The sequence below is a fragment of the Camelina sativa genome, chromosome 9, assembly GCF_030686135.1.
Source record: "Camelina sativa cultivar CO46 ecotype springtype chromosome 9, ASM3068613v1".
NCBI lineage: Eukaryota > Viridiplantae > Streptophyta > Magnoliopsida > Brassicales > Brassicaceae > Camelina > Camelina sativa.
This window is the reverse complement of record NC_141888.1, coordinates 19,089,842-19,116,097: the sequence shown is the minus strand read 5'-3', so window position 1 is coordinate 19,116,097 and position 26,256 is coordinate 19,089,842. Positions and strand designations below refer to the sequence as shown.

General features: G+C 37.7%; 2 protein-coding genes across 2 annotated transcripts; both read left to right on the top strand.

Annotated features, from left to right (window-relative positions):
• Positions 1–8,198: 8,198 nt before the first annotated feature.
• LOC104773007 (uncharacterized) lies at positions 8,199–9,498 on the top strand. The gene has a single exon (XM_010497557.2). It carries the CDS (start codon positions 8,369–8,371, stop codon positions 9,272–9,274), a length of 906 nt encoding a protein of 301 aa, XP_010495859.1. The 5' UTR covers positions 8,199–8,368; the 3' UTR covers positions 9,275–9,498.
• Positions 9,499–10,537: 1,039 nt separating this feature from the next.
• LOC104772998 (uncharacterized) lies at positions 10,538–17,431 on the top strand. Its single transcript, XM_087464367.1, has 19 exons — positions 10,538–10,933; positions 11,385–11,488; positions 11,799–11,885; positions 12,006–12,081; positions 12,196–12,270; positions 12,387–12,440; positions 12,776–12,835; positions 12,915–13,031; positions 13,451–13,545; positions 13,625–13,833; positions 14,207–14,304; positions 14,477–14,580; positions 14,695–14,857; positions 15,157–15,279; positions 15,667–15,749; positions 15,944–16,082; positions 16,156–16,185; positions 16,264–16,334; positions 16,424–17,431. The coding sequence occupies exons 1-19, from the start codon at positions 10,895–10,897 to the stop codon at positions 17,073–17,075; spliced, it is 2,379 nt and encodes a 792-aa protein (XP_087320493.1). The 5' UTR covers positions 10,538–10,894; the 3' UTR covers positions 17,076–17,431.
• The last annotated feature ends 8,825 nt before the right edge of the window (positions 17,432–26,256 follow it).

The window sequence follows — 26,256 nt, the reverse complement described above, 5'->3', positions numbered from 1 at the left end:
CTTTTACGAGTTGACAAGAAGGTTCCAAGCATTCAACAGGAGCACGGCGAAACGGAATTTCAGATGGGACAAAGTACTCATTGACATCGTCAATGGGGAAAGGATGCACCATGAACCAAGGTTGAAGTGGGTTACAGATGTCGACGTTATATATGCTCCAATGAACTGGAAATCTAAGCATTGGGTAGGAGTGGGCATAAATCTTATAAAGAGACATGTTTCCATTTACGATCCTTTGATGACCTCCTCCGGAGAAACTCTTGCAATGTCCCGGATCAAGCCGGTGTGTGAGATGATACCGTACCTACTTCAGAGGGTTATCGATGTCAATTACCCTCTTGATCCATTTACCGCTGAAAGGGTTAGCCAAGTAGGACAAAACTTGAGGACGGGAGATTGTGGACCTTTTACTATGAAGTTTTTAGAACTGTTGAGCATGGGCAAACCGATGACTGATTGCTTGAAGATCACCGACAACAATATTGACAATTTCCGAAAGAAGTTCGCGATGGACGTCTACGAAGCTGCTATTGGTCCGATAATTTAAGTAGCGAATAAACATTCTTCCTGGTTGTACTTATTACTTTCACGCAGGTGGTCCATATGATCCGTAACAGTCTGTTAGGATGATTATGGTTCGCTGAATTTGAATACAATTTAATCACATCACGCTCATCATATCATAGGATTGCCAGTAGGGACAAGTTAGTGTGCTCAAAATGGATAGAAACTAAGCACCAACCATGGACCTAAAAATCAAGTCTATAACGTTAGAAAATCGATTGTACGTACACTGATGAATATACGTACGTGTGTACACAGACCATAAATATACGTACGTGTGTACACAGACCATAATAAGGCCGTTACTTAGTTGATGGTACGTACACATATGAATATACGTACGTGTGTACATAGACCATAATAAGGCCGTTACTTAGTTGATGGTACGTACACATATGAATATACGTACGTGTGTACACAGACCATAATAAGGCCGTTACTTAGCTGATGGTACGTACACATCTGATAAAGGCCTAACATATACTAATACTGGTTAGAAAGACGTCATAATGATACATATCTATACCCTCCAATATACAAAAAACACTACACCTGAAGAGGGTTACAAACAACCGATAGGAGCTATGTGAGTGACCAGACCTCGGAAAATCTAAGAACGACATCCTCAAATCCCACATGTTACCAAAAAAATGACCAAACACGCATCTTCTATTAGCAACACGCGTAAAACCAATCTTCAATTTTGCAAAATCATACTGCTCCGGTAATGTACATGGAACCTCTTCAACTTTTTGATCCCGAGTTGAACTCAGCTTCCGGATAATCTACTGTCTCCGACGTAGCATCTAGTTGGAGAAAGCAGTCTCGGTCTGGGACCTCATCAAACGCGTCTGCAGCAAGTTTCATCCTAATAGAAGGCATGGCCGCATCACATAGGCCTGTGTAATTTACTCCAAGAGCTATACACTCTAAGCACTTCAACGTGTACACACCACAGTCACCTTGTTGATAGTTCTGTGGGAGTGTTTTCACCCGGTAGTAACTAAATGCCGCCGCCCCGATATGCTCATCTTTGTACCTCCGGTTATATGCTTGTATCAAGCGTGGGATCATTTTTGCGAACGGTTTGCACTTCTTTTGTAGACTCTCGTCGGTTCTACCGCTGTTTATGCTATCGTAAACTCTTAGCCTCCACTGGACTAAGTCAGCTTCAATGGCTACCCAATGGTTGTTATCGAGGTTGTATGGGAAGAGCAGGGTGTCTACATCGTCAACCCACACCTTGTTTGTCATTCCGTATTTTGGCAGCCTTCCCACGTACGTCTCAAAATAACCTTCTCCAAAAACCCATTGATTAGAGGCTTCCATTTTAGGGAATTCGAATGCCCACATACTAACAAACAAAGGATCGAGAAAAGCAATACGATCTGTTTTATATGGGGATGGCGTTTGCGTCCCCCTAATACGGAACATATGCATACATGTAACCATGTGCTGCAACACGAGTGACATCTATCAGGCATTAGTATACCATAGTTAACTGCGTCCAATGTTATGCTACGAAGCTTACCGCATCCCATAACCTGCCGAATGTTGTAGTTGGCCACAATTGTTTAGGGGTCAGGAGGCGAAAATAAAATTCGGCATTTCCAGTGCAAGGTACTTAAGCCCTGAATACCAAAATTAACAAATCAGTTATAGATCGTAGTCCTCAAATCCGAATATAGACACTAATTATATACAACTCTAAATGAAGACTTACAAATCATCAGTTAGGAAGGACATCAGCTTTGCAATTTTCTCAGGACTTGCCTCACTAAAAGGATCGTACACTGCGGGAGATAGGACTACAATGTGGCTTTCACGTCGGGTCATTAATGCAGCTCGCATTGATTCGTCATTAGGGTTTAACCCTATGTTGGTGCCTACTGGATCTACTAATAGAAGATCAAGCTCTCTTGATGGAGGAAACACCTTTTGTAACAAATATGCAAAATACCTGGCTTTCTCTTTATCTTTCACTGTATGAGACGATGCAGGACTGCTGGTCCCCTTGGTTAAATCCACAACAGATTCGCACTTTCGATCCGACGAGCCAGGGTTACCACCACTTACCGGATGGATAACATTAATAGGAATGGGTTGAGCACCTGCTCCATCAACTTTGTCATTATACTTTGCTCTTTTATCGCCTTCCTCTGTCTCCCAACTCTGTACTCTTTTGACACGCTGTACACTGTCTACCATCTGCTTTGGAATTCGCTCTACACTGTCCTCTGGTTCGATTTTAATACTCCCAGACCACATGACCTTATCCTTAATGGCTAACGGATTCCTAACACAACTAGCAACTTTATAACCATCCTTGTCCGAATGCTTTATATGATATAGCCATGACTTGAAACAAAAGACATGTATTTGACGTTATATACAAAACATTTGAAATATAATATGACGCTGTTAAACTAGAGACAAAGTATACAAATTGCTAAATTGTGTGTACGAAAAAAATCATATATCAAAATAATTACAAAATTATACAACTTCACAAAACTGAAATTGATATTGTTTCCTCGAATAGATAAATACAAAGACTTCATACTGAACAATAGATATATAATAACAATTTTATCAATACGGTACGCAGATCATACCTCCTCTATTTTTTGTTCGTCATTTCTTAATGTAAGAGGTCCTTGCGTATGCGCTCCTCCATCCGTTGTGTTGATAACAACTTTCTTCAATAGTTGAACGTCACTCTCAAAGTTATCCATCCTACTCTCCATACCTTGAAGTTTGAATACAACTTCCGCTATTGCTCTAGAAAACGATATCTGAATATTATCCATTTTTGCCCCTAGTGTTTCAACCATAGTAAATAACCTTCCACTACCATCTTCACCCTGCACACCTGAACAACATACAGAAAACTAACATACAATATACAAGGCCTACTATGTAATACTCGGGTATAAGAAAACAGTAAGCAATAGAGACTAAACCACGATATAGAAATTTACCTCTGAGCAAATCGCTTTATTTCCCTCCTCCTCTACTTCAAACCACCTCGCTGTCAACTCGCCGTCAGTGCTACATGATATATATATATTTTACATTGTTTTTATATTTAAAGATTCATCTCCATTATCTAATTTGGATTATCATCTTATAAGTAATCATTCTCTCCTCCACCCTCACCAATATCAAATTGTTATATCTAATATGTGTTGTAAGAGTTTGATTCTATATTTTAATTTAGAAAGTATTATATATAATTAACATTGTTTTCAATTTCTATTTTATTTATATAAAAATAAATTTTTTATATATTTCTTTCCTTTCTAATCTATTCATATTTATTTTTAAAATTTCCATAACTAAATTTAAATTCATATATGTTGGTTTTAACAAAAAATCAAGTTTATTTGAGAATCTGTTTTAAAAGGTTTATCTTCATTATATATTTTAGATTAGCATCTTATAAGTCATTATTTTTCATACTCTTACAATATACACCACATGATAAGGTCATGAAATTGAAAAGATCCATCTCTAATTCTCTATTATGTACTCTGGTTATCTCACATATTCATGTATCATTTTTAAAAATTTAGAATGATCAATATAATTATCCATTTATAAAGTCTATTTTATTTTGTAAAGTCTATTTTGTTTTGTGATCCAGTAGATAAATATGTAAAGATCAATATAATATTTATATTATTTAAGATTTGAGGTTTTTGAAAACAAAAAGAACTTAATTATAAAAAATTGATTTTCTTGATTTAAGCAAACTGAAAAATGATTCCAAAAAGAAATCATGTTTAACTGGAAGTGAAATATAGAAAATAATATAATTATTAAAATACCATTTAACTAAATCCTCTAAAGATGAAAGTATGAAATCTAGCACTATAAATTAAATTGATGAGTGAAAAACAAAAAAAAAAATAAAAACAAAAGGATTGAAGTTATTTTTGGGGTTTTAAAAAACTTTAGATTGAAGTTCATATAATTTAAAAAAAAAACTAATTTAGTTTGTCACTTCAAAAGTAATATGTTTAATTTGGGATATCATGTGTAAGTGTTGAGTTTATATCAACAAAACAATCAAAAAGTGTAAGTTTAAATTTTGATTGAGCCACTTGGTATTCATTTTCTTTTACGTCAAAAATAAATTAAAATATTTATTTATAATTAACCCACTTTTAAAGGCATTTAACTCCATCTAACTCTACATTTAACTCAAATGTAACTCATACCCAATAATTTTCCAACTAATATATTTATCTTTCAAGAAAAAAATGTTTTTGGTAAAATTTTAATAATTTTTAATTATTTTAATTGCTTTAAACTTTGAAATGAGGAATATTTTATATACAATAATTTTATACGTAGTTACTAAATTTTTTTGATAATTTTATTTGATTTAGTTTTACTATACTACAGTCTTATGTCATTAAGAAAAATTCTTTTTTTTTCAACCAACATTAATAAATTAATTAAAAGAGAACTCCAAGATTGGTTGCCTAAACAGGAGGATAAGAGTTTACAAATAACGATTATTAAGAAAAATTCTTTAAATCAATGTTTAACCTCTATCAAACATGATCATAAACATAGATTCTCTCATATTAGGAAAATGTTTAAATTTCTATATTATTATTTATATTAATATAGCTAATCAATTTGTAATAATTTTTTGTAGTACTGGTTAATTTTTGATTTATAGGAAGTTTATATATTTTAAATTTTGTATAATAAATAACCATACCAAAAAAATGTTGACAGGAGTGTTATTTTGAGAAATTGCTATAAAATTTTTTGAGATTCATACATTAGTATAATTTTTTTGAGATTATACATTAGTAAAACAATATTTTAGTTTAAGAAATTTAAGAAATATAATCAAAACTATGATGCATACAACCATGCATTCCGTGGGCTAATTACCTAGTCAAACTAAAAACGAGTGTAGTAGTAGTATAATTTGTTTCTTTCTTCTTTTTTTTTGGCAAAAATTTGTTTCTTATGATGATGTCAGCTTTAACTTCCAATGATGATGAATGAAAGTATTATTCTGTTTCTATTTTCACTGGACAAAAATCGACTCTTAGAATACGGAAAGACCAACTGTTGTAGTTTAAACTTTAAAGGTGATGACCAGGACAATATGTTGTCGTCAAAGCTTTGGTCTATCATGCATTTATCAATCTAAATTGACTAAAATTTTAAAATTTTTACTTAAACTTTATAAATATAGCCGATTTCAACATCTCCGTAAAAGATGTTATTTAGCCATTTAACGGTGCTGAATCACATGCCAACGAAGCAACCACATGGCATATCAAGGTCAAATAACATAAAAAAAAAATGTTGTCAACAAGATTTAAACATGTGTCAGCCTGGTCAGTCAAACTATTTCTTAACCACTAGGACACATCAATATGTTAGGATTCCATGAACAACGATGTAATATATAGTGTTGTCTTCCGTCTCTCTTCTTCTCTTCCCATAAAAATACAGACATTAAGCTTCACCAAAATCTCCTCAGATGAATTAGCAATGTTCCCAAATGAAAAGATTAAATCTTACATATTAAATTGAATCAAAGGAAACTAAGACTAATCCCTAAAAATTGAGAAACTTTAGTTGTTAATTAAGGAAGAATCAAAGCGCGGGAGGGTAAAGGAGAATCGATAATCACCGATAACGAAGGGCTGGTTAGGAGCAGCAGGATCGTCAGTTGCAGAAAAAATGAATTACTCAAACGGAAGTGAGAAAGAGAAGAGACGGATGACTTCGACAAAGAAGAGAGAAGACCGTCAAGGCTCAAACCAGAGAAGTATGGTCAGATGCCTATATATGCTTTTAGAAGAAGAAGAAGAGATACGAATGATAATATATTTTATCTTTTTCTACGTTATGATAGAAAATCAATGTATCCGAGTGGTTAAGGAGCCCGTTTAATTAACTCTACTTACGACGCAGGTTCGAATCCCACAAGTAGATTTTTGTTTTTGATTTAAGCTACTAAAACGTCGTCGTTTTGCTAAGCCCATATGCCACATGGTCACCTCGTTGGCATGTGACTCAGCGCCGTTAAATGGCTAAATAACGTCGTTTACGGAGATGTTAAAATCAGCTATATTTATAAAGTTTAGATAGACAATTTGAAATTTTAGTCAGTTCAGGTTGAGAAATGCTTGGTATCATAGTTCGGGTATGAAAAAGCGTTCTGCAAATAGTCTGGGTTGATTTTGGCCGTTTCCTCGACTTAGAACATTTCCAAAAAAAATAGATACATCACTAAAAGACAAAAGACCATCGAAAGTGAATAAAAGAGCCACTTCATTCTCTTGGTGTAAACCATGAATATATGGACATATGGTTTAGACGTTACAATTTTGTCAATAGTTTGAAGAGTTGCAGCAGTGATAGAGATATTGGTTAATATTGTAAAGAAATATATGAAAGTTTGTCCCTAAACAAATAAATAGTTTGGGGTTTGTTTACTATCAAATGGAAGATAGTTGAATAAAACTGTAGAATGTTGGTTTAGAAAAATAAAGAGACAAAGAGTGTTGGTATCAGAAACAACAACTAGAAATCTGATTTTAAGAAACAAGATCTGGGCAGACTTTCGGTGCAAATCAACAAGAATTAAGAAGAACAAGCAAACTGGATTTTATCTATTGATTTTCTGTGTTTAATCGTGGAAAGTTACATGTCTCGAACACTTCACAAAAGCTGAATATTTAAACTGAAATCTTGAACGAGACTCCTCCTGAATCTCCTCCTGTAATCTCGCCCGCGATCCTAACTGCGAAATCTCGACCTCATCTCTGGGTTGACTTCGTCCTCCAGCTTGAGCTCTCTTCCTGGGCCTTCGTCAGGCCCACTTACCGGATTGAGGTTTGCTTCTTAGCGGACTTATCGATTGGGCCTCTAACTCGCGAAACCCAACACCAACAAAGAGGAATATAGTTGAATAACTTAATGACTGTTGGTTTTCATATTCTAATATTTAGAAGTTGTCAAAAAGAAAACTGAATGAAATTCTTATTAAAAACCAAATTCTAAATTAAAATTAATTCAACCAAAAAACTCTTTGTTACGAAATATGCATCCTTAGATTAAGCTTTCATTTAAAATATATATTTTTGAAGTTTTAGACAAAAATTGTAGAATGTTTAGATCTCTTAAAACAAATTTGTTCATGCATGTATCTAATAATTCAATTACAAAATGAGAAAACGTATCTGAAGTATTAAAACAATCAACATTAAATTATATTTTTCAAGATTTTCATAATTAAAAAATAAACAAAGATAACCTCTACATAAAAAACAAAGATAAACTCTACATAAAAGATAAACTCTATATTAAAAACGGTAAGCCATAAGCCCGCGCATAGCGCGGCTATTCATCTAGTATGAATTATAAAAAGAGTAATAAATCTACCAAAGAGGGTAGTATATAGTATATCAAATAATTCTATAATCTTTTAATATTTTTGTCTATATTTCAAAATTATTAAAAGTATATTTACCAACTTTAAAATTTATAGTCCACTATAAAAGTACATATAAATTAAAACATTATATCTTCTTCACTTAGACAAAAAAGAAGATATAATGTGAGCCCCATAGACAGAGTTAACAAAACTAGAAAAAAATCTTGTTAGTGGGGCTAGTGAGATTTTATCCTTGCATTTGTTATCTTAAATAACCTGTAAAAAATATGAGCCTTTTATGTGTATAAAACGAGATGATTAGATAATACCAATACATTCCAATTGCTTTCACGTTCTCCAAATTTTTTTCTACAATCAAATTCGACTATGTCGTCCCCTCTCAACACCGAACAACTAAATGTTTTTCATGCTCAAGATAGAGAGATATTCTCTAAATTGGTCCTGAAATACTCAAGACCTCCAGCTGAGTCTCTTCTTGTCATGGCCACATGGCTTTGGCTTGAGGACTTTAAGTTTGAAAACATCTTCTCAATCATCGAGGCTCTCACAGATCCACTCATTGTGGCTCTTGCTGATGAGGCTGTCTCATGCTTTCAGTGCCTTGAATCTACCGATCCCCCAAATGGCTTAAGTCAAATCCCTCTCAGTACCAAATATTTTAAAAACGACATATCGATCGAACTAATCTACAAGAATCGGTATAGCGCTATCACAGGAATCAAGAACTTCTTGAACACCGTTTGTTCTAGAATTTTCTCAGACATCCTTCAACGAGTTCTCCCATCTTCTTCACCATCATCTTCCTTCGGCAGTACAAGACTTCGCCAACCTCTTAGCATTCCTGGGTTCCCTCATCCGACTTTTGGGAGCATCAACGTAATGCTTGACAACAACTTGTTTTTCATCCCTCATGGTCTATGGGGATGGAATGCTAACTGCATCGCAACTGAGAATGACCGCACCTTGTTTCTTACATTTTCTCGTGGGTTTCCAGTAACTCATGCAGAGGTATATGAACTCTTCACCAAGGAATTCGGAGAAAATTGTGTTGAGAGCGTTATCATGCAACACGACTACAAAAACGCTTCCAATAATGCATATGTGAATGGCAGCAGCTGGCAGCAGGAACAATCACTATTCGCGAGGCTTATGTTGGATTCGGTTGCTAGTGTGGATCGCGTACTCAACGGCCAGATGAAAAGAAGGTTTGAGTTGTACGGAAAACACATTTGGGCTCGTAAGTATAAGAATAGGACAAACCTATCTAATTGATCGATTAAAGCAAAACAAAATATTTGTTTTCTCTTTTGTTGTGTTACCTTTGTGATGCCAAAAGTGTTTTATCTTATGTTGTAGTCTAATAAGTCAAAGATCATATATGTAACGAACCCAACCACGTTTGGTTTTTATTTTTATTTTAAACATTTTGAAACTCAATACTTGAATATAGGCATAACCACGGTTACTGTTATCACAGTTACGCTTTATTAACCACCGGTCACAGTTAGAAATTTTGTTTAACCTTAACCATAACCGTTTAATAAACAGTTACAGTTATATACGGTCACGATTATTTAATAATATGATACAGTTAATATTATTTGATGATATAATATAATTGATATTATTTATTTATAATTAATCTTTTAGTGTACTTATATTTCTATGTATCATATGATTTATATTAAATAAATAATTATTACTATATTTTATTATGTTTTTAATACGGTTATGGTTAACAAATTACAGTTTAACTATGCGGTTAACCAACGGTTTTGATACGGTTACAGTTAATTAACGTTATGGTTAATATAATTTAACCAAATATTTACGGTTAACGGTTACAGTTTTTAACCATTTTATACGGTTATGGTTTGGTTATTGTTATGATACGGTCCGGTTACGGTCCAAAATACAGTTACAGTTTAATTTTGGTAATGCCTACTTAAATAAAAATAAATCTAAAGGCAATTTTTTTTTTTCAAATCAATACTTTAATATGATTTGATTTTAATAGACATTACAAAAATTTATCACTATAACACAATGTCATTATTTAGGATTACACCATATACAATCTTTTAATAATAAAAAAGACTTCTAAAAGAAAGTCGGTTTAACACTAAACCACAGTAAACCAAGCTTCTAATTTCTCCTAACACAAACTATTGAAAGTTGGTTAAACACAGCAACGATTTTGAACAAAACTAAATTGAAGAAAATTTGGGTGTCGGTTTGGTTTCTATTATCTTGGCTGAACCGATCGACATATTTCAATTTAAGTTCAAATATCCGAAAATTCTGGTTAAGTTTGGGTCAAACCGATCGACTTCTCGGTTATTGTTTTAAAATTAGATCGATTTTACGAATACCTGAATTTAACTGAACCGAGTTATTCGAATTTAACCAAAAAAACTGATTTGAACCAAATTTTTTAAAATTTTGGTTAATGTCTGTTTTAAACCGAGAATGAAGGCAAACTAAACCGTCTTTTCGGTTAATTTTAAGTTAGTGGTCATCATAATCTAATTCGATGAGACTCCAAAATAATAATATTTTTTTCTTAATCGTTTTATTATTATTATTTGTTGGTGAATCATGTCTCTCCGAGATTAGTTTTTTTTTTTTTTTTTTTTTTTTTTTTTTGTTTTTTTTGTTTTTTGGACGCTTTCTAAAATTATGTGATTTCTCATTTGTGCGGCCTCTCCTTCTTCACCACCACCACCACCACCACCAAATTAGGGTTTTTTCAGGCGAGTTTTCATTTTTCTTTACACGAGTGCCCTGAGATTTTAGTGATTGAGTTTGGCTCTAAGAAGAAAGAGATCTAATTAGCAGCTCCCGTGTTCTTCTCCTTCGTCTTCATCATCCTCTTTGTTTTTCTCTTTCACCATGTTCTGGAAGTTGACTGCTCTCTCTGCTGCTTCTCCGGTGAGTACAGCAAGTTCTCTCTACTTATGAATTCGGAATTATTATTCTGACTTCGATTCTCTCGTTTCTAAATCTGCTTTGTTCGTACGCAAAGTGAAGATTGGCTGAGATTGTTTTTGAGATTTCGTTTCGTTTTCTGAACTGATTTGATGTGGATGTTAGCTGTTTTGGTGAATGCTTACTCCGTTTGGTTTCAGATTACGTTTACTGCTTCGAATTTGTTGTTTTCATAGTCATGGTGTCTGATTTCGGTTTTCAATGTTTGCTTATTTCTTCATTATGATTCATTTCTATTGAGGTTCTGAGGGAAACAGTTCTTTGAAGCTGGTAATGTAGTTTAGAGAAGAGAGAAATCAGATAGGGAACAGTAAAGTTTCGGCGGTGAATGTGGAGTTCTTATTCATTTTTCAGTCTTTTGTTTTCCTTATTTATTATTACTTGCGATTGACAGGTCGAATCCATATTAGACAAGGAAGACTTCACTTTGGAAGAACTCTTGGATGAGGAAGACATAATCCAGGAATGCAGAGCTTTGAACAGCCGGCTCATCAATTTGTAAATTCATTTTTTAGGCGTCCTCCTATTTCTTTTAACCTTGTTGTTGTTTATGTGTAGATTTTGTTATATTTTTAGTTTGTACTATGACATGTTTCTTCTGTTTATATTAACCATTTCTTATAAAAGATGGAAGAGGATATGCGATCTAGCAGATATTGCACGAAAGTTAGATAGAATTACTGCGTACTTCTTTATGTTTTCTTTGCAGGATCACCTTGGTTTACTATGGAAGTTTTAGTTTCTCATAGTAGTAGCAGGGGTTGGAATGTTGGCCTTTTATGCTCTTATTTTATATGCTCATTTGCAGTCTGAGAGAAAGAGCTCAAGTGGAACAGTTATTACGTTTTATTGTTGAAGAATCTCCTGAAGATGCTGATAGCAAGCGTGCTTTCAAGTATGTGCATTGTGGAAACTTCCCTTGCTTTTGGTTATTTACTTTATACCTGATTTAGAATATTTCTGCGAACTATCTTGAACCGAGATTTATTAACTCTAAAGCATGTTTTTCTATTAGGTTTCCTTTCATCTCCTCTGAAGTTTTGACCTGTGAAATTGATGTTATTCTTAAGACTTTAGTGGACGAGGAGGAGGTAGTGTACTAATTTTCTTCTTCCTTTATTCTGATGAATGCGGAACCTTGTTAGTTTGAGTTTGATGTTTCTATTCCTCTGGTCTCATTTAATGGTTTGTACTTCCTGTTGCAGCTTATGAACTTACTTTTCTCCTTTTTGGAACCAAACCGTTCCCACAGTGTGATGCTAGCTGGGTATTTCAGCAAGGTTTGTACATTGTTGATAGTTCATTTTAGAATTCTAGTTCTTAAACGATTTTTGGTTTTGATGTCTCCACAAGTTTGCTACTTACTAACAATGTATATTATCACATTCGGGTATAGGTTGTCATATGCCTCATGTTGAGGAAGACAGTCCCGCTGATGAACTATGTAAAAGTAAGTTTTATTTGGATATTTATTTGAAAATTTTGCAAATAGCACGAAAATCATCCTAAGTTCTGATTGAAAATGAGATTGTGTGGTAGAAAGCGTACTAAGGGGATGTGCCCTGTCTTTCTAATCTCTATGTTCAATAATTCCTTTTCAACCTACCGTTAATCATAATCATAATTGTACTAAGTCGATGTAAACTAATATTGTGGCAGAAACTCCTTGAATAGACTGACATATCATTGAGATGCATCTGTTCTTTGAAAATTGTTACTGTGTGAATTATGTGGTGTACATTCGATATAAAAGTAGCAAATAATCTTTTAAAATACCATATACAGGCCCATCAGAATGTTTTCCAGCAACTGGTTGATTTGATAGGGATTACGTCCATTATGGAGGTAAACCGTCCTTCTTCTCCTATCCTTAAATTTGATTCTGGTAGTCACTTTTAAGCTCATCTATATGTGATTTGCCTAGGTTCTAATTCGGTTGGTTGGTGCGGATGATCATGTGTATCCCAACCACGTAGATGTGATGCAATGGTTAGCTGATAGCAATCTGCTTGAAATGATTGTGGATAAGCTTAGCCCAACAGTAAGTATCATTTGTTAAAGCGTGTATGCATCCCTTCCCCTTCTTTTTGCTTCCAATGATTGAAATATAGGAACCATGGACGTATTTAAGCTGCGTCTGATTTCTTCTCGTTATTATTGTTTAAATAAAAAGTGGGATCTGTTGGTTCTTCATGTAACTGCTATGTAGAGCTACTGAAAAGCTCATTGCTTATAAAACAATATAGAATAGTTGGAGAGACTCTCCTGCACTTGCACGTCTCTGTTTTATCTTATTGGTGCGGTTGGTGATTTCCTACTTTGAAACTCCTGAATGCAGTATAGAGAGCCTTTTTGCGTATGGTTATTGTTTCAAATAGCAACAAGACTTGCATTTTTTTAATTTTGATTAGTTCAGACATCAATATTCTGAAAGTTTGTCTTCATTTTCTGTTGGATTAGAACTCTCTTGAAGTTCATGCAAATGCTGCTGAAACACTCTGCACTATCGCTCAAAATGCACCGTCACCGTTGGCTACCAAACTCTCTAGTTCAAGGTTTGTAGGATGTCTTACTCTTGAATACGTTGAAACCTATTTAGTAGTTAAGCTAACTCAGTGGCCTTTTTGTTTACAGTTTTGTTGCAAGGATATTTGGTCATGCTTTCGGAGATCCCCAGTCCAAATCTAGCCTTGTCCACACGCTTTCAGTTTGCATTTCGTTGTTGAGCCCAAGAAGATCTGTAGTTTCTTCCCCCTTTATGTATTCATTCAGGGGCCAACAAATCTTCGAGGCTCCAATTTCTGTGAATCCGGAGACGATTGCCACCATGCTGCCTAGACTTGGTTAGTGTAACATTGTATTAGCTCTTTTACTGATTGCTAGGACCCATTGTGCTCTGCACGTGAATACTTTCGTTTTTTTTTAAGACGTTTATCATTGTTTTGCAAGCATTTATGTCATTAGGATCATTATGAGATGTAGCAGATGTTAGGATGACCAAGAGAATCAGATCCTGGCAATCAGTAAAAAAGCTAATATAATTTTATGACGAAAGTATTCAGCAGGAAAAAAAAAAAACGAATATGCTTGATCTTCCTAGCTGGATATATTTGAGCTCTCATTCTTGTTGAACATATATCTTAAAATTTGACTCAGTTCTTATGTGCTTGGACCACTTATTTGATTTTTCCTATACTGCTCTCATTTCTGGTGCAGGTGACTTTGTTGCACTTATGAATGTGACCTCTGATGAAAAAATTTTACCTACTACCTATGGGCAGTTAAAGCCTCCTCTTGGCAGTCATCGTCTGAAGGTAAGGTTTCATTGTGAAATTTTAGTTATTGCCAACTGGAAGATGGTTTAGTTATAAGATGCTTCTGGGATCAGATCTTGGAACTACATATGTGGCTATGTGCTCCGGTGACTGTTTTCTGTATATATATCTTTTTTCTGATTTCATTTGCGTTCTTGATGACTTGTCTTAGATTGTGGAGTTCATTGCTGTCTTGATGAAAACTCGAAGTGAAGCAACAGGAAAAGAACTAGCCAGCTCAGGAGCTATTAGAAGAGTCATTGATCTGTTCTTTGAGTAAATACTTCTCCCTGGGTCGATTACAAAATTTCGAAATTGTTCCGTATTTTGCACGTCTCTTATGTTTTGTTTGGTGAAATCATTTTATAACTATTTATTCCAACTATGTAGGTACCCATATAATAATGCACTGCACCATCAGGTGGAGAGTATAATAGTATCGTGTTTGGAAAGCAAAAACGATGAGATTGTTGACCATCTTCTGCAAGAGTGTGATTTGATTGGAAAAATTCTCAAAACAGAGAAACAGCCAATTCTTTCTGGTGATAAGCAGGTATGAATTGTTTCGCACATGCATATTGGTGAGAAAAGTTTGTCGAGAGAGAGAGAGATAGAGATAGAGATAGAGAGAATACACAATGTCCCCAGTTCTGTGAGACAAAATGTGGAAATTCTGCCATTGGTTCGGTGAGGCAATGTAGAACATCAGATTGTGTGTTTTGCCAAGCAATTCTACTTATTGTTATAATTCTTTATTATCAGATTTAAAAACCCGTTAGATCCACTTTTCCACTTTTCTAATGAAAAAGATGCACTGACTTGTATTATATAATTGGTTCTGATTTCATGCAGCCAACATTAGCTGCTCCTGGAAAGCAAGCTCCACGGGTGGGAAATGTTGGTCATATCTCAAGAATTTCAAACAAGCTTGTTCAGCTGTCAACTAACAGTAACCAGATAAAGACTATACTTGAGGTTTGTGTTTCAGCTATAGTAACGTTTTTTGTTACAATGATTGCAGTTTTACTGTTGTCTGCAGTTTATCGTCTTTCTACATAAATATATATATATATATATATATAACAATTTGATACGTTAAATAACTGCGTTAACAGGTGTTTCTGAACACCTATTTATGTGCATCTACTGTACCACTCTGATTTCGTACTCGTGGGAGTCAACCAATGTAAATTACTTGGATTCTCTCTTTAGAAATCCATCAAGATGTGTCCATATTGAATTATCCCACGTATATATATTATTGTTGTATTTAGGCATTGTTTTACGTCAAACTTGTGTACATTTATTTGCATTTTGTTTGGTAGATACAACTGTTTGATGTGTAAAGTTTTTCTTTGCTAGGAAAATAACGAATGGGGCGAGTGGGAAGCGAATACGCTGCATGATCGAAATGCTGTTGAGAATGTCTATCGCTGGGTTTGCGGGTAGGCCTCTTCTCAAACCTTAACGGTTTCTTGTCACAACTATCTATGCAATGATCAGTGATGCATGTACTTCCCAGAATTTACATGCAATGTTGTCTTAGTAATTGGTTTAAGGAAAGATGGCACAGTATTTAATCGTGCTAGTGTTGAATTCGTCTCATGATAACCATTGTTTTCACTTCCTTCGCGTGCAGACGCCCAACTGCATTACATGATAGGACTAGGGACAGTGACGATGATGAAGTTCACGACAGGGATTATGATCTTGCTGGTTTAGCTAATAACTTAAACCAGTTCAGATACAACATGCAAGAGAACAATGGTGCTGCGGAGGTAGTTATTTATCTCTCTGATTAATATTTCTTAAAATTTTGTCTGTATCTGAAATCCATGTTTATGGTTCCAGGAGCAAGGTTCCAATGACAGAGATGAAGAGGTACTTCATTATAATGTTCTACATGCAGAGAAAATATTGCTTGTTTTACAATAGGCCTTACTGTAATATTCTCTGCAGGATGTTTATTTTGATGACGAATCTGCTGAAGTTGTTATATCATCTCTAAGGCTTGGTGATGAACAGGCGAAGTAAGCTTCCAAATCTGATTTATACAATCCATGTATCAGATAGAAATAAATGGGTTCTAAAACAACGAAATGGTTTATTCTTGATGCAGCAATTTATTTACAAACTCGAACTGGTTCACGTTCCAAGGAGATGAATTGGGCGAAAACACAGGAACAGGAGCAATATCTTCTGAGGAAACAATGGAAGATGTAAGCTTGAATGAAACTTCCGGTGGTGGAGATGAAGAAGACGAAGACTGTTTGATTACAGAAAGTAAGAACCCTTTTGTCGACTCAGCTGCAGCCACAGCCTCAACCTCAGAAGCAGTCCCTGTAGACGCCGATATTGAGATTGATGAAGATGTGGGTTCAGATGAATTGTCTCCCGAATGGGTTAAACGTGGTGAATCCTCTTCATCCACTACACCAGACACAGTAGATCCGTTCCCGGAAGACGACGTGAAGATGCCTGATGTGAGAATCCCAAACGGTTCTTCATCTTCAGAAGGCGATATCAGCCCGAGATCACCTCCTGTGCCTTCATTGTTTGGAAAGGACGTTGAGTTTGTGGGAGTTGAGCCAGAAGGAACTGAAAGGGCAATGGATCAAGCTCTCAAGGAAGGCATAGTGGGAGAAGCAGGGCCAATGAAGAGGAACACCACAACAGCCTCCCCTGGAAAGGAGAGCCCCGATGATAGTATGCAGGAGTACAACGACACTAACTACTGGAAGGTTGATCAGGAGGTGACTGTAGTTGAATGACGTGACACAAATCGTTGTTTGAAGGATTGATGACGTGGGACAATCATTGTCTGAAGGATTTCCCAGACAGACCGGGAAGGGAAGGTACGTGTGAATGTACAGCACTACTAAGTCTAAAGTCTTAAGTCTAAGTCTAAGTCATCTTTTGTTTTTTATTTCTGCATATTTTACCAAGTGACTGATATGCTCTTTTAGGTTTTTACAAGTTTGGATGCTTTTGTTATATGCCTATCAAGGATTTATTTTACTCAGTTTTTCGTATTACGTTTGACTATTTGATTATTGGGACTCTTGTTGTAAAGACTTTCGTGAGGGTTGCACTTTCTTGGATAATAAAAAACTCTGAATTTAATGTCTACGGGTATGTTTTAATTGAAGCTATAAGTTACTCATCAGAGAGATTATTCGTCACGTGCTTATTAGGTGATAGAGACCAACGAAAAGTACTCCACATACCGGAGCTGTACTATTGCTGTTTCAAGTCATGATTAACGGTTCTAGGAATTAATTAGTGTTCGTTTAAATCAGAGAGAAATTAGAGTAATCGAAGAAGAGAGAGATAGATCTAGGGCTTCTGATTTGGGGATTTTGGGAAGTAAGAATCGCTTTGGGGTTTTAGTGCGTTTTATTCCGCCGTCGTTTAGCACAATAATGGATCTAATAAACGACGAGTTAACCCGTCTAATTGTTCCGTATGTCAGTTTAACGACGTGTCTTAATTAGAAAAGTCAATACTAATTTAAAATTTAAAAGTCACTCAAAAGTTGGGGATTTAAATCAACAAAATGCAAAATTGATGTTTTTTTTCAAATGGAATTGAAGGGTTCATGATTTTTATGGCATTTTTCTCCAGAAAAAAAAAATATATTTTTCACATTTCATATTTAATTCAGAGACAAACGCTTAGTGTTTTAAAACGTACTAGGTTAGACCTGCGTGATGCCGCAGATTGTTATTCTATACATCTTGAAATACATTAGATATTAAAATATGATTTTAATTTTTTGAAGTTATATTAATCATGAAAATTATGGTTTACACAATGCTAAAATATAGTAATGGACTGAAAAAACCCTACAATAGTTTGTAACTCCGTAATATTTGTTATTACAATTATTTACATTTAAGTCAGATAAATTTAATCGTATAATTGGTTTAACTCTATTGTATGCTATATTTTTTTCTCCTATTACTTGTTATGGGAGATATATTAGTGTAGTTTTATTTTGTGGTGTATTTTTTGTAGTTTACGAATTTAATCATCTAAGTTTATATAATTTATGCTGTTGTTACGTTATTATTTGTTTTGTTTCCTTTTGTAAATTACCTATTCTTTTTATAACAAGTCCACATATGTCAAAGTAAGTAAACATATTTTTACTTTAGTTTGGTTTTGTGTTATTATTTAAATATTATACTTATGTTAAATGTATACAATGTTTATAAGGATTATGTTAATTGTCAAAGTTATAGATGATTTAGTTTTCTTTAATTTAAAATATTTGGTTTTCGATCTTAAATATTGTTTAATTTGTCATTAGTGTTCTTATATGTAAATTTTGAGAGACAAGGAACCTTTGTTATCACATGCCAAAATTCAAATACTACAATCATCACTGTGAAAAGGAATGACATTGTAAATGCAAAGTAATAAGATAGACATATGATAATTTTTGTTTGATAATATGTAACTGATTTACTCTAGTTTATGTATGCTTCACAAAGAGAGATCCTCCAATCACGCTTGAGAGATTACTCTAGTATGGTACATATCCCGGGATCCCTTATGTGTATAAGCTTTCTCACGAAAACATAAAAATGTTGACGTGTTGCGCACACAAAGCTCGAGAAATGATTTTTTTTTTGTCTTCAGTTTTTAATAGTATTTTTATTTATATACCATTGTATCTATGGCACTAGTTGGTCAGACATTTCACCGAACACCTTTTGGCTGCAAAAATGTCTAAAACCTAGTTCCAATTGATCAGAGAGAAACAAGTATTTCTAACTTTAGTCCAGAAAGGAATCATACAATCAAAGCTTAAACACTCTAGATCCTAAGATCCTCCACCTAATCTATCCCATCTGCAAGAACTACCACACTACTCAGATCCGAAAATCATCATCAATGACTTAGCAAAATGTATTTATAGTAAAAACATGTGAACCCCTAAAACTTAAAACGACAAGATGGAATGTCATTTCGGGAATCTCCTGAAGCGTGTAAGATGGAGTGCCTTCCTGACATGCGCGATTTGGTCGGTGTGCAACCAGTAGCTGGAGTGCGTGGCGAGTGAGAGTGGCTCGATCAGACTGCTGGAGTGCGTGGCTCGATCAGACCGCTGGAATGCGTGGCTCGATTAAACGCCTGGAGTGCGTGGCGAGTGAGAGTGGCTGGATCAGACAACTGGAGTGCGTGGCTCGGTTAGACGACTGTAGTGTGTTGCTCGATCAGACGGCTGGAGTGCGTGGGAGTGAGAGTGGCTCGATCAGACGGCTGGAGTGCGTGGCTCGAACGAATGCGCTTCCAACGTCTCCTAAATACCTGAAATACTCCGAAATGCACAATGTATGCAAGGATGATACAAAAACTACTTAGACTTGCAAAGTGTATAGAAAGGACTAGAAAATGATGCAAAACCAATGAGTTATCCTAGCTAAATGCATGATAAATAATAGCTAAGGAGAGAAAAAATATAGACATATCAACTCCCCCAAACTTGCTCTTTGCTTGCCCTCAAGCAAACAATCGAGAACAGAGTATGGAAGAGAGGTGTGAAGATGGAGTCTCTGAACCTAAAACATGCTAAATAAAATAGTTAGAATCAAGGTCCTTGTTTTTAGTTCTATGATGCATGGTGAAAGAACTTTATTTCTTTAATCTACACATGCAATCCTATCAATCATTTCCTTTAACATTCATTAACAGAGAACCGTGAATCAAGCTAAGCAATGTCATTGAACTCATTTGGCTAGGGTAAAAGGTCAGAGACAAAGATGGTCTCCTTCTCAGGTGGTTTTATCAATTCAAAACAAGGTTCTCTCACGAAAAGGAGTTGAGCTTAAGAGAAGGCTAAAGGTTGAAACCAACTGATACATACAAGAGCAGCGTCCTGTCTACCCAAAGAACATTCCAAACCGAAGTTGATCCTATCTCTACCCTTCATCAGAAACATCATCTCAAACCCATTATTTCATTCTTTACACTTGGTCTTAGGAGGAGTTCACTTCTCATCATTCTAGCTGATTGGGAAATCTTTATTATCAGCAAGGTTCTTTTTCTTTTCTTCTAAGGACTCTAGACATCGTAAACATTTTACTTTCTTTTCTTTGTCTAATCTTTTCATTTTATGCCCAAAACCAATAACTCATTATTTTGCTCAACCCAAATCTTTTACTAGACTTGTAAACCTTAAAAACACATCCCCCTCCTAAAGACTTTGTACCATTTACTTTCTTTTTACTCTTCACTTTTCTGCATAAATCCATACCCAATACCCAAAACCGAGTTCTCATCTAGTCCTACTAGTCCGGATAATGCAAACTAGAACTACACAGGATCCTACTCTTGTCGGTTAAAACCTAACACTTTCTAACAAGCTCAACTCGGAAAAATGCCTGACACTCAAGAATACAATTGGCTTGAAAGAAGGGTTGGTTAAGGGTGCGGGGAACTGTTCCAAAGATGAGAATCAGCTACTTGGATTAAAAAGGGTGGTAAAAAGGAGAAAGATAATCCAAGTATGTATATGGTATCTATGAGTTCAACTTTAATGCATAACAGGATAATTGCAAGTCAGGATTAGGTTCAGGTAGGTAAGAAATAATATCAATTCAAAACATGCTTCAATCTTACATTGTCAAGTTCAATCAACAAGCATCAAAGAACTAATAACAAGGGCCTTGATCCTATCCTATTGAATCCAGCATGCTAACAAGTTTACAATCATCATCAACCCCTATGCTAAATGCAACAACCCTATATGAATAACCCTAGACTCAAATCCTAATATGTAAGTGCAAACTACATTAACACTCTGTTTTTGTGGAAATTTTTGATTTTTGATTTTTTTTTTCAAATTTTTTTTTTTGATTTTTCTATGCAAATAGATGGATGCAAATTCAAACATGATATGATGCAAAAAATTGAAATAAGAATCACAAAACACAACGTCAGATACATCATCTCAAACCCTCTCCCAAACTTAAATTACACAGTCTCCTGTGTAAGAAAAATTTACAGGAGGATTTAAGAATCATAACAGAAACAATGCAGGAATGAAATCATATGTACAAAGGAAATGTCGGAGTACCTCAGTAGTAGAAGAAGGAGTCCGTGCTCGCCCAAGGAGGAGCATGAAACTGACTCTGTCCTTCACCTTGTTCGGGATCCGCAGGTGTGACCTTAGCTGGTTGGTCGACTTGCTGCTCAACCGCTTGCGTGTTCTGATACATGTTCGGCTGCTCGTCACACTGCATGTCATCGACTCGGGACTCACCATGGTCTGATACCAACACAACAACCTCCGTAGGCTGATAATCACCTTGATGTTCTATTTGTTGCTCAACCCCGTGCATACCCTGATGATCACCCTGAGCTTCAACTCGCTGCTCAACCTCAATCTCATGATCATCTCGAGCTGCAGAACGACGCGCTGATCGATGACTAGAGGAGGCTCTGGAACCTCGCAAACCGCGTCTCCGTCTCTCCCTAGACTCGTGTGACGAGTAGCGTGAAGGAGCGGGGGAAGGTTGACACTCCCGAGGCACATATGAAGATTGACGTGCTGGAGAGGGAATCAAAGAAGGTGTTCGCTCTAGGGTCGCGGAAGCACGTCCTGGCATTGGTCTAGTTTCCTCGGGGATAGACCTAGGGATGGCGGTTGTGGAAGTCAAGCAGCTAAACTTACGCATGAAGTTCTTGATAGTCTTGGTGAAGCTGCTGAGCGCCTTGTCTCTGGCCTTCCCCCATCGCTGAAGCGTTGATGAGCTGCTCTGACCCCCTTAGCCATTCTTAGGTCTGAGTACTCCTCGAAGTAGAACTGCTCTGGGCGGTACTCCTCGGTGTCTTCCTCCATTGGCTCGGCTTCTGCTTCCGCAACGTCTACCTGCTCCTCCTTAGCTTCAGAATTGTATAGAATATCCGCGGGAGGGATGAACTCGATATGCTCACCCCCTAAGATTTTAGTCAACTCGACGCAAGGGAGGAGTAATTTCGAGGGACCGACCGCAGGATGCACAAACTTGTAGAGCAACCGTCCATGCCTCAAACCCCAATCCAAAGTGCGTAGCTGTCGCAAGTTGTTGATGTCTATCCAACGTGGTGGGTGCGACTCAAAGTGTAGGGGAACACCAGCAGCCTCAAGAAACCAAGTCACTACGCCTCCCATGCACATCACTCCGGGAGTGTGGTTGCTGCTGAGCCTCGAGACCCAATTCTTGTATGACATCATGTAGTTGATAAGGTAGAGCGAGACGGAAGTGTTGGATATGTCACCTTGCAGCGCGGTGCAATCCATGGCAGTGAATGAGAGTCCCTTAAGCGCCAGATCAATCATCTTAAGCTTGCCGTTCGTCATGTATCCCTTAATCTCTTTGGCATAGAATGCATTGGAAACCGCCTTCTAAAAGTAACGCAACACTGGTCTTCGCAGGTTCAGCGCTTTTGTCTTCGGTGAAGTGAATGTGGGCGTGCTCCCAATCGTTGCCCAGAGTGCGGATATCTCATTCCGATCAAACTGCAGTGTAGTCCCCGTTCTACTGGGAAATCCAAACATATCTTCGACAGTTCTGAAGGTGAGAGTGTAGAACTGGCCGTGAACGCGAAATGTAATGTAGCCCAGACCTCCATCAGACATCATTCCTGGCTCATCCGCATACAGGTGCGTCTCCAGACTACAGAGGAACTGAATTGTCTCCTCCCTGTATCTATTCTTGGGTGTGTTCATGATTCTCTCCAGATGGCACTGCCTAAACAGATACTGAACATACTCCGCAATCCCGAGTTGCTGCATCGTCTCAACATGGGGATATCTTGTTCCATCAAACTCCAACTGCTGGAACAGCTCATAGTATTCCTTGGGAGTTAGTTTCGTCTCAGCGCTCTTCCGTCAGACCCATTTTCTGGGAGCTTGTTCTGAGCGCAACGCAGGTTCCTCCTGCTCGTAATGACTCCTTCCTCCTTTGAGTTTGAAGCTTGTGCCGGTCTCTTCCCGCGACTCTTGCTCTTAGAGAGCGGTTTGTCTGGTCTGCTTGACCCTGCAGCCTGTGCTGAACCCCCAACGACTTCGTCAACCATGTTCTTCATTTTCAGGAAACGCTTGGCCATGGACTCAGGTGATGAGCGTTCTCCACCAACACAACCATATGCTTCTCTCATCTCATGTATAAGTTCAGTACTTTTCCTGTTTCTCTGAGACATGTTGAACTCAAAATTAAGCGTTAATAGGTCAGTGAGCAGATAACAAAATCAATTATCAAGTCTAAAATGATGAATGCTAAGAAACAGGTAACCGATGGAGTGGCTCGATCGGTAGTTCTCGAGTCAAGGTTGTGAACGTCGAATCGAGTGAGATGTGATGATAGATCGAGCGGGTCAGCGTTCAGTGGCTCGATTGGGATTTGGAAGTAGCTCGATTGGATTCTCACGGAGATGGCTCGAGAGAGGGTAGCGGAAGTGGCTCGATCGGGTTTATGAAAGTGGCTTGATCGGATTTTTGAAAGTGGCTCGAGAGAGGTAGCAACGCAGCGATGGTGACAGTGGCTTGATCGTTATAGAGCGGAGGCGTCAGAATCTTTGGTCGAGTTGTATAGCGTGGCTAGAGCGAGTGGTCACGGCGGCGAAGAGAGAGCTTCGAAGATGAATCGCACGGTCGAGTAAGACATAGTTGATTCGAACGGAACTGGTGACGTTGGCTCGAGAGTGGTGATTGAACCGTGTGACGAGAGTGTCGTGCAGCAGCGGTTCGAGCGGTGTCTTTTGGAGCGTGGTAGAAGCGGCTCGAGTGGCAACGACGAACTGGTTGAGACTAAACACGGTCAAGTAAACGAAGAACGGCTTGAGTGGTGTCGGCGAGAACAGCGGTGGCTCGATGAGAGAACAGCTTCGGCGGTGTTGCAGCTTCACGCCGGTCGAGTGAACGCAGGTGGATTCGAGTGTGGAACTTCGCTGGAGTAGGTGAAGACGTCGGCTCGATTGAGTGGTTGGGAGCTGGTTTTAGCGGTGCAAATGACGTCGGCTCGATTGGCGCTTTACAGAGATGGCTCGAGCGGTGTGAATGTGGACGGCTCGATCGGATTTTGACAGTGGCTCGAGCGAGAGTGACAGGAGTTGATCAAGAGAGATGGTCGAGCGGTGTGTCCGGCGGTCAGCGGTTCGAGTCGACTTGGGTTGTCTCGAGCGGTGGAGTTCGGAGCGTTGTGGAAGCGGCTCGAGCGTCGGGTCGAGTAAGAGAGGTAGGTCGGCTCGATCAAAGCTTGAATGGAAAGGTTCGAACGGCGGATTTGACGCTGGCTCGATCGAGGCTTATGTGACAACCCGTCCCGCAGACCCCACTAGCTGCCCAAACGGACCATCCGTGGACCCTGCTAGCCCACCGCTAGCCATCCCAACGGACTCCAAGCTGGCCCTGCAGGGCATCGATCCTATTGGTGACAGCTTGTCCTGTGGGAAGGTTGTTAAAGGGTGGGGACCAGGGTTCGAGGAACGCCTGGTACACCAATAACCTACTGGTGGATTGGGATATCCACAGTGATGGGTTAGGATCGATGCCCTGCAGGGTCAGCTTGGAGTCTGTTGGACCGGCTAGTGGTGGGCTAGTGGGGTCCACGGACGGTCCGTTGGGGCAGCTAGCGGTGGGCTAGTGGGGTCCGCAGGACGGGTTGTCACAGCTTCATTGGAACGGCTCGAACGGTGGGTTGGTGATGAACGGAAGACGTCTCGAACAGATGAAACGGAGGTCAGCGGTTTGAGTGTAACGGTGACGAGGGGTCGAGCACGGCGTGTAGCAAATTCGAGGGAGGCAGCAAAACGGCAGAGGAGCGCTGGCGTGACTTCGTCGGATTGGAGCAGTGTGGTGATGTCAAGCAGAGAGAGAGAGATAGAGTGAAGTGAGGTAAGTGAATAATTGAGTGGTTGGTGGGTGATTAGGGAATGAAAGGGAGGTGTGTAATAAATAGAGAATGAAGGTTGGAAAAAACGAGAGATGGAACGAAAGAGAGAGTGTGTCGAGTATGGTGTGAAAGGGAGTGTGGTGGGTGAGTGGTGGTGGGATGATGTGAGAAAATGAGACATAGAGTTTATATGTCTAGTGGGGGAAACAAAGGGTGAGGGAGGGTGATATGACAGACACGTGGGTGAAAGGAGAAGAGTGATAAAACCAATTATTAAGATTCCTCCTCTATTAAGCCTTCTGTTCTCGCATAAAACCAACAAACTCTCTTTGACTCTGCTTTTCCTTGATTTTTTTTCTGTATACTTTATCTCTTCCTTAACTTTTCCTGACTTCACTTATGTAACATCCATCATACTCGGTTTGACTCTGAACTCACTCTTTTGTTTGCAATTTTTTTTTCTGTTGCTTAGACTCCCTTCTGTAGAATCCTGAACACAAGAAAACCAAAAAAAAAAAATTAAAAACACAAGGATTCAAAAAAATACTTACAGTGATACCTTTGGGATTTCCTCCCAAGTGAGCTTGTTTAAAGTCCCTAGCTTGACTTTTCAGCTTTTTATGCTTTTTGGGGTTCATAGAGGAGTACAGAAGACCCCTCTGGTCGGACTTGATCAGCTAAATATTTCTTGACTCTCTGACCATTTACATTGAATTCGCTACCATCCTTGTTCAGAAGAGTGATGGCTCCGAATGATAGAACTTCCTTGACGTCAAAAGGTCCAGACCACCTAGACTAAAGCTTTCTAGGAAATAACTTAAGTTTTCCAGGAAATAACTTAAGTTTGGAGTTGAAAAGCAGAACCTGATCTCCATCCTTGAGCTCCTTGACAATAATTTTCTTATCATGAAAATTCTTGGTTCTTTCTTATCTTTGAGCTCTCATAGGCATCAAGTCTGATTTCTTCTAACTCTTGTAGATCAAGGGTCCTCTTAGTCTGAGCTGTATCAATATCCAAGTTCAGCAACTTGATAGCCTAAACTGCCTTGTACTCAATCTCGACAGGGAG